Source organism: Borostomias antarcticus, assembly GCF_949987555.1.
Source record: "Borostomias antarcticus genome assembly, chromosome: 4".
NCBI lineage: Eukaryota > Metazoa > Chordata > Actinopteri > Stomiiformes > Stomiidae > Borostomias > Borostomias antarcticus.
Genome location: NC_140237.1, coordinates 17,836,878 through 17,845,673, shown reverse-complemented (window position 1 = coordinate 17,845,673; position 8,796 = coordinate 17,836,878). Strand labels below are relative to the sequence as shown.

General features: G+C 45.9%; 2 protein-coding genes across 3 annotated transcripts; one reads left to right on the top strand and one right to left on the bottom strand.

Moving 5' to 3' along the window:
• The first annotated feature begins 783 nt into the window (after window positions 1-783).
• LOC311308309 (uncharacterized protein F13E9.13, mitochondrial) lies at window positions 784-4,859 on the top strand. Of its 2 annotated transcripts, none has more exons than XM_084437270.1 (6): window positions 784-881; window positions 954-1,036; window positions 1,203-1,383; window positions 1,678-1,828; window positions 1,968-2,095; window positions 4,620-4,859. In XM_084437270.1, the coding sequence occupies exons 1-6, from the start codon at window positions 809-811 to the stop codon at window positions 4,808-4,810; spliced, it is 807 nt and encodes a 268-aa protein (XP_084293396.1). In that variant the 5' UTR covers window positions 784-808; the 3' UTR covers window positions 4,811-4,859. The 2 variants fall into 2 exon arrangements, with proteins under 2 accessions (XP_084293396.1, XP_084293397.1); XM_084437271.1 differs by having other exon boundaries at window positions 804-881; window positions 938-1,036.
• Window positions 4,860-5,040: 181 nt separating this feature from the next.
• On the bottom strand, window positions 5,041-8,599 carry LOC311308310 (tumor protein p53-inducible nuclear protein 1). The gene is made up of 4 exons (XM_084437272.1): window positions 8,518-8,599; window positions 7,305-7,463; window positions 6,663-6,798; window positions 5,041-6,269 (listed from the first exon to the last, which is right to left on the bottom strand). Exons 2-4 carry the CDS (start codon window positions 7,441-7,443, stop codon window positions 6,059-6,061), a joined length of 486 nt encoding a protein of 161 aa, XP_084293398.1. The 5' UTR covers window positions 7,444-7,463; window positions 8,518-8,599; the 3' UTR covers window positions 5,041-6,058.
• Window positions 8,600-8,796: the final 197 nt, after the last annotated feature.

The window sequence follows — 8,796 nt, the reverse complement described above, 5'->3', positions numbered from 1 at the left end:
AGGGATTGTCGGCCTGCTATCGCGATGGAGCTGAGAGTGTGAAGCAGACTTTAGCGCGCTACAACAAATGTTGGGTTTTGCCGGTAAAAAGGAGGCGTGTCCTTCACTGACAGGTCGGGGGGCGGAGCTATAGACGGAAGTGTTGGAAGTACCGCGTGGCTAGGATGACAGATGTAAACAAAGAGGAGCAGTTCTCTGCGACTCAGAGGACTCCCCGGTATCATGAGGAAGATGTGGAAAACTGAGAAGCGTCTTCACTTAATAATCGAATGAGAGCACTGTCATCTTCTGTGATTCAAGACGGAAACTTGTTTTCGAGTTCAAACTAGTGAGAATGCTGGCGGCGCGCCCTTGCGGCAGAAGTTGTGGGCTGTATGCATACCAGTTCCCGTCACCTAAATCCGTTTCCTCTCATGTACAGTGGCTACACACACTTTGTCAGACATTTTAGGTATTCAGTCACATATATTTCACAGAACTGTAGTGAAATAGACATACAATTATTAGGCCTCGTAACCATCCTGATGGTTAGCACGATTTAAATCGTTCTGTTTCCTGGTCAAAGGAGATCGGATAACATTTTTGTCATTGGCTTTTACTTACTGTTTTGTAGGCTTACTGATCACGCATTATGAGATGATGTGATTATTGATATGGTCTGCTCCAAAACATTCACAAAATAAATGAAACAAAATAAAAGAAACATTGAGAAACATCCTGCAAACAAAAATGTAAACTTTGACCAGTCACGTGATCAAGTTGAAGTTACCAGACCGACCTAGATCTTTTTTTTTTTACTACAACAAAAATGAAGTTTTTGGATCTATTTGGACGTCTTAAATCAGTGGTCATTGGAATGATCCACGTCCAAGCCTTGCCAGGTAGGAATTACTCAGAGAAGCGCATGTTTGTTTATTTATATTTACTTTCAATCCAGATTATGTGTGTCACAGGTACCCCTCTGAGCAGCATGGCCATTCCTCAGATTGTAGAGGAGGCATGCAGAGAAGCAGAGATCTACCACAATGCAGGGATTGTAAGTATATTAGGGACATACAATGTACCTATAACCTTCTTATTCTTGTTAGTTTTATGAGTAAACACAATAGCATCAGAACATGTTTGTTAACACTGCCTGTCAAGGCCTCCTGTAGATGTGTTTCCCCAGCTCGGCTACTCTTTAATACCTGTGCTGATAACAGGACGGGTTGATCGTGGAGAACATGCATGACGTCCCCTACTCCTTCTCCGTGGGCCCGGAGGTGTGTGCCTCCATGACGGCAGTGTGCGGCGCCGTGCGGGCCGTCTGTCCCCGCCTGCCTCTGGGCGTCCAGATCCTGTCTGCAGCCAACCAGCCTGCTCTGGCCGTCGCCCTGGCCTCAGGTTCACACAGCCTCTCCCGGCCTCTGATTGTACCTTTAATGGAAGTTTAAATATGATAATAGGCTATATGCACAACTCCAGTGCTTCCTGAAATTAGGCATGCTTCTCTATTTCCTGTCCTACACTATTGGATGAGGTGATTATTCAGGTGTGCCTGATCATTGTGCTGCAGTCAGGCACACCTGAATAACCATTTCATCCAATAGTGTAAGACAGGAAATAGAGAAGCATGTCTAGTTTCAGGAAGTACTGGAGTTGTGTATATAGCCCATAGAGCATAAATGTGTGTTCCAGGTGTGGATTTCATCAGGGCCGAGGGGTTCGTCTTCTCCCATGTGGCGGACGAAGGTCTTCTGGACGCCTGCGCTGGTGACCTGCTACGATACCGCAGGCAGATAGGAGCTGAGCATGTGCAGATCTTCACTGACATCAAGAAGAAACATAGGTGAGCTGTCATCTCGGCTGTCAGTCACAGGTGTGTCATTAATCAATATTAAAGAATGTCATGTTAAAACTTATGTTATATGCTGTGTTTGTTACATGTCAAATACTATGTGTGTGTGCGTGTGTGTGTGTGTGTCCAGCTCCCATGCCCTGACATCAGATGTGAGTGTGGTGGAGACGGCCAGAGCTGCGGAGTTCTTCCTCTCGGACGGCCTCATCTTAACGGGCACCTCCACCGGGCGGCAGGCTGACCCCACAGAACTCAGAGGTAGATGGACCGAACCGCTAGAGCAGGCAGCCTGGGAAAGAGGCTATGAGGTCTAACCTGGGAAAGAGGCTATGAGGTCTAACCTGGGAAAGAGGCTATCTGAGGTCTAACCTGGGAAAGAGGCTATGAGGTCTAACCTGGGAAAGAGGCTATGAGGTCTAACCTGGGAAAGAGGCTATGAGGTCTAACCTGGGAAAGAGGCTATGAGGTCTAACCTGGGAAAGAGGCTATGAGGTCTAACCTGGGAAAGAGGCTATGAGGTCTCACACTTCAGAATCTCAATCACGTTTCTTCGACAAATGTACATTACATCATGTATTAGTCATTTTACTTGATTTTCTTCGTGCAGCTTATGGCGGAATTACACCTACCGACTTTCCCCCCGATTTCAAAGTCTCAGACAAAATTCCAAAGTCGAAATAAAATCTTGAGAGTCTTGCTGGAGTTGCTGCGCGCTCCCGTGATCACAGTCGTTAGGTGTCAGGTGGTCTTAAAACCCGATTCTGGCCTGCCTTTGTCACATCTTGTCACGTAATGGTTCAATGACGTGACTATTATCAGCAACCAATAGGCGATTTGCAGAATCCTAGTCTGTGACTTAAAACTCTTTTAAAAGTCTTTAGATGTGAGAGGGTGTCAGATGACAGTCTTTTAAAAATCCGGTCCGGTCAGGTGAGGGTCTGGTCAGACATGCAGGTGAGGGTCCGGTCAGACATGGTCAGACATGCAGGTGAGGGACGGTCAGGTGAGGGTCTGGTCAGACGTGCAGGTGAGGGTCCGGACAGGTGAGGGTCTGGTCTGACGTGCAGATGAGGGACTGTCAGACATGCAGGTGAGGGACGGTCAGACGTGTCGCCTCCTCTTGGTGAGGACGTCCAGCCAGCCCATACATGTGGACAAACTTGAGCTTTGCGGGGGTTTAGTCTTTTGAAGAGGGACTGGACCTCTCACTCAGAAACGGAAAGTGAAGCGGTGAGTGTAGGGGGAGAGGGGCAGGTTTGGGGTTGGCTGAGGGGGAGAGGGGCAGGTTTGGGGTTGGCTGAGGGGGAGAGGGGTGGGGTCGGGGGTTGGCTGAGGGGACCGGGGAGGTGAGAAGTGGAAGGGCGAGAAGTGATGTTTGGGGTGGATGGGGGATCCTTTGTGATTCGAATCTGGTGTAGAACACTTGTAATTGTGCTGGCAGTTTGGCGTCAACGAGGGCAGGGTTTGTCCGTTTGTCTTTTTACTTCTTTGTCTGTGGTAGACTGTAATCCCTGACAGACAGCTATTCATTATTGACAAATTTGTGTTCAGTGGAGTCTTTGTAATTCCTCTTTGCATTGTGATAGCTTTTGTTTATCATTGCCATTTTGACAATGGCTTTATTTTGAAGGCCCACCTATAGATCTCTAGGCGCTCGATTAACCATGACCAAACATGAACTGACTATCCTCCAACCAACCAAACCCTAACTACAGTAGTTGTTGCATATCAGCAGAGATGCAGTTAATCTTGTCAACATATAAAGTGTGGTTGTATTTACTCCCTTCTCTGAACACCTGAGGCCTTCCCCTCACACCTCTCAGAGGTCTGTTAGTTTTAGGGGAGCGGCAGTGTTGGTGGCTGTCAGTTTACATTGAGAGCAGAGGTCAGCAGACACTCAAGACTAGCTTATTTCAGTTATGCCAAGCACATGCTTTTGCATAGACAGACAGAGTGACAGACAGATACAAAGATATATCAACCACCATGTACTCTTAACAAAAATATACATACAGACACACTCTTTCTCTCTCAACGACTCTACTGTCTCACACCACCTAACAATGATACATTAACTTTGTCATATACCATAACCACCGAATAATATTCTATCGCACATTCTAGCTCCCTACTACTCCACACTTTATCAGTCCCTGGCTTCAGTTTGTGACGAGGCCTGGAGGTGAGGCTGTCCTCGTGGCGGGGAGGCTGGCTACTGGCCTTGTTCTCTCAGAAAGAGCAGCCTCGTCTGGGGAGAGCAGGCCTCTGGTCCCTCTGGCTCTGGGCTGGCTGCTCCGGCCTGGCCACACATCCTGCTCCTGCCTGGCTAATATAGACACTAGCACTAACACCGGCTGCTATTTTTAAGTTCAGTTTCCAGATGGCTAGCACCCGCTCACATACGGCCGTAAACACACACACACACACACACACACACAAGCCAGGCCAGACTGAATGTCACCCAACCCTGCTGCCTAGTTTGGAGGTCTGCCTGCTCGGTCCCAGCACAGCTTCAGTGGGCTTGGGCTGTTGGTCCAGGGGCTTGGGACTTGGGCCGGGTCCAGGGGTCTGGGGTTCGTCAGATGGCCGGGTGCAGCTGCCAGTGCCTAGGTCTCTCACCCCCCTTCTCTCTGTCTGTCTCTCTCCCTCTCTTTTTCGCTCATTTCTGGAATCAGAGGATTCTACCTAGCTACCGTATCGCTAAGTAGAATCACTGAATAATTTCAATACATCATATAACCAATCATGTGTGCATAACAATTATCTCTTTTCTGTTTTGCAGATGTTGCCCAGTCTGTAAAAATTCCAATCCTGATTGGCTCAGGGGTAACCTATGACAATGTGGAGCAGTACCTGGATGCAAGCGCAATGATCATTGGCTCCCATTTCAAGAGAGGTGGGTACTGGGCCAATGGCGTCGACCTGGAGAGGGTGCAGAGATTCATGGGAAAGATGCAAGAACTGCGACTCTGAAGGACAGCAAAATGCTTAGCTTGTGGTTTTTACTCCTTATATCAAGACTAATATTAATAGCATGTCAGCATAATAACAATCAATACAATTAATTATTGCTTGCTTGATATTGAATTGACATTATGTGGAATATGTCATAATTGAAAAAGTGATGCCTTGTTATTTTGACAATAATAACAATTTAGCAAAACAGTTTTATTGTATATTTTTTTCTTGTCTTTTATAAATATATGAGATACAAAAACAATGGTTGTATTTACAACATGACTTATTTGGAACTTAGAACAGGGCTTATATCAAAGGCCTGTATCAATCAGTACAGCAAAGCTCAGAACACACCAGTAAAAGACGGAGGTTATAAAGAGAGTATACTCGGTACAAAACAGTATCATCAGTGATGGTTTGATATTTTCCAGCATTAAATGTTTTTACTCTATCATGAGACCTCATCTTAAGATTACAAAATTAGTTTCCAAAAAAATGTCCACCTAGAAATGACTGTTTCCTCAAGTGGGGCCACAAAGTGAGCAAGTAAACTTCAGATATCTTCACAACAACATATCAAATCTGAGACATACATTGTAAAAAATGTAAATCTAAAACATGGTACAATGTATACAGCTGACAAATATGTTCAAAATGTGTAATTAACCAATTCCACCTCATACACACAGTTATTGCATTTTTTGTGACAAACTGCTACAAACTCTTTTTATTTCCTACACACACAATCTTCAATAATCCCTCAAGGCTATTTATAACTCAAACATGTTAAACTTAAAAGGGTACTCATGACTATGTTACTACTATACTCATGACTATGTTACTACTATACTCATGACTATGTTACTACTATACTCATGACTATGTTACTGCATATCACAGGCTTCTCCCTGTTGGGAGTTGTCACACTGATCAGGTTGGAGAGAATAGTTAAAGGTCAAGGTTCAGTGTTTCCAGTGGCTTCAGACAGCTGCATTCCAGGTCATCTATACTGTAGTAAGCTCAGTAGATAGAATTACATTTACATTACAGTCATATAGCAGACGCTTTTATCCAAAAATAAAGTTGACTTGACTTGACTAACAATAATTGCATTTAACGTAGGAAAAGCCAATGTTCTACTACTTGCCAGAAGTGCATCTCCTTTCTAAAACAAGTGACTAAGAGCATCTAGTGCTGAAGGCAAAGTGCAAGAATAGCAAACTAAAAATACAATATTAGACCTGGATGAAACAGCGTGATCTCTCAGTAGTTGAACAGGCGCTGGCAGGGCTGTTTGAAGTGGCCGTAGCGTCTCTCTGCCGGGCAGAAGCGAGTCTTGACCAGGTTCTGCCTGTGGAGGGCGCTCCTGGTCAGCCTCCTGCGGTCTGTGGGGGTCAGCAGGGGGAGGTGGTAGGGCAGAGGGGCGCCCCAGACGCCCAGCCCCCAGGAGACATGCTTGTGGACCGGAACAAACCTACGTCCAGGGGTGGGGGTCAGAGGTCAGAGTCCCAGAGGAGAGAGATGAACGGCCAGATAGCAGCTATATTCCACTTCCTAGCTTGATAATAACTTCATGTTGTGTGTGTGTGTCTAGCCGAGTTAATGAGTGCCAGCGGCAGCCTGTACCCATGCCCCACCTCTGCCTCCTAAAGAGACCCTTCTTCCAATCCAATCCAACTTTATTTATAGAGCACATTTAAAACAACAAGAGTTGACCAAAGTGCTTTCCATTTCAATCAATACAAAAAATACACAATAGAACAATAGAAGCATAATGAAAGATAATAAAGAGCTACTCTGATACTTGTACTTGAACAAATGTGGAAGCGTTGGGGCCAGCCTAATGTGGGCTTGAGTGAGAACTAACCTGGGAGAGTCTACTTCCTCTGACTCCTGGTCCTCTTCCTGGTTGACTGGTCTCATCTGGTACACGGACATGCTGGGGTGCTCAATCAGCAGGTTCTCTAGAGTGCCCTCCTCTGGCAGGTCTACAGGAAGGTTCTCTTTGAACGACAACCATAGAGCCATCAGTAAATACTGATCATACCAGTTTTCTAAGCATGTAGTCTATATGGTCAGAACACACAATAACACAGAGACCACAGGTCAAAACACAATGAGTTGTCAGCGGAAAGTTCTAGAGAGAATCTCCATGAAACAGGGGTGGCTGTGGCTCAGGAGGTAGAGCGGATTATCCAATGATCGTAGGGTTGGCGGTTCAAATCCCGGCTCCTCCTGCCGAAGTGTCCTTGGGCAAGACACTGAACCCTAAATTGTGCATCTTTTGCAGCTGCCAAACCTTGCATGGCAGCTGCCACCATTGGTGTGTGAAGCGCTTTGGATAAGCACTATTTAAGTGCAGTCCATTTACCATTTAACAGTTTTTAGTCTAAGAGTAGGAGGGGTATGCTTTACTGTGTCTGAGAGACCAGCATCTCAGAGATCAGCATCTGAGAGACCAGCTCTGTGAGACAGTGAGAAAGAAAGAGGCAGCGAGATCAGGGGTTACCTTGCATACTGACGAGGATCCATCCTCCCTCCTCAAACTCCACAAAGTCCTCACAGGTGTCATCAACATCATTGGAGTTGGCATCGACATCCTCATCTGTGTTTCCAAGGAGATGAGTCAGAATCTTCCCAATCATCATGTTGCCTCTCCCTCGGAAGCCTGGAGAGACAAAGACAACAGGGTGTTCTGTCGCCACCTTGAGGATGTTATTGAGATAGCATGATACTTTTTCAATGCCATTACCATTGCCTATCACTTGGCCAAGCCCACTTTCATACACGGCCTATGTCTAAACACGCCCAGGCCACCTCTGCCTTCCTTTCTCAGTCAATATTAGGGCCGTTTCGCCTCAATCAATTCAGGATTTTATCTGAAATCCCACAATAGAAACGCTTTTGGAGTTTCAAATCACTCCCTCAGTTGAAATGACCTAAGCCCAACCCTGCTATGTTCCAGCTAGGCTACGTCAGTCCAGGAACCAGAGCGTGGTGACCTTCTGTACTGATGACCCTGGCTGCAGCTGCACACTGAAAAACACGTCTCTCGGAAGCCATATTGGCTTGTAGACTTGTCCCTTCAGACCTGACAGATTTGCAAGCTAATTTTGTACCTCAAGTTTGTTTGCTGGTGGTTCCACATACTGAAATGTAACCGTCGTCCCGCGGTATAGACGTATAGAGCCTAAAATTAAACTAACGACAGGCATTCTCACCAGTGCCACACCTTCTCTCCACCATAACAAGAAAAACATCACTCAACATCCAGTTTGTGAACAGAACTGTATCCTAAACTCATCGACACACTTGTATCTACACCATAACCTGATACACACGTAGGCTATATCTGAAGAGTCGTCCTATCCAGTGTAGACTAGTGTGTGTGTAAAATAAGTCAAACTAGAGTGAATAAAATATTAGCCTATAGCATATCCATCTGCTTGTCCCGGTCTGACTGAGTCAGTCAGTCAGTAATGTACTTAAACATCCCAGTCTGCCAAGCCTCCCAGTCTGCCAAGCCTCAAGTGAGCGGACGGGCTGACCAATACAGCAGTCTGCAGTAAGAATGCAATATTCAGTGTATGCTATTTCTGGCGCAATGGTAACAATTGCAAGATAGACAACAGTTAAATGTTGACAAGTGCAAAGGTACGAGGTGGAAGTCGGACCCAAATCAATCAAGCACGAATAACAGCTGCAGACTGTAACATTCTTACCCAAGAAGATGAAAACAAATTCAATTTGGATAATTAGAGGTCGGCGGCGAAGAGTTTTCGTGTAACTAGCCTACTGTTGTGAGATTGTTTTGATACTGTAGTTGTTTATGAACACATGTCCCCGCCCCGCGTCTGGCGACGTCACCAGGTCAGCCCGGTGAAGGCGGAGCGCCGTCCCTCGCACGCCCCGCCCCCATGATGGATGTGTTTAGCTGAAAGTAGCCTACACAAATAAGTTGTCGCACATTGTACATCGCGAGCACTTAACAGTTTTGATTG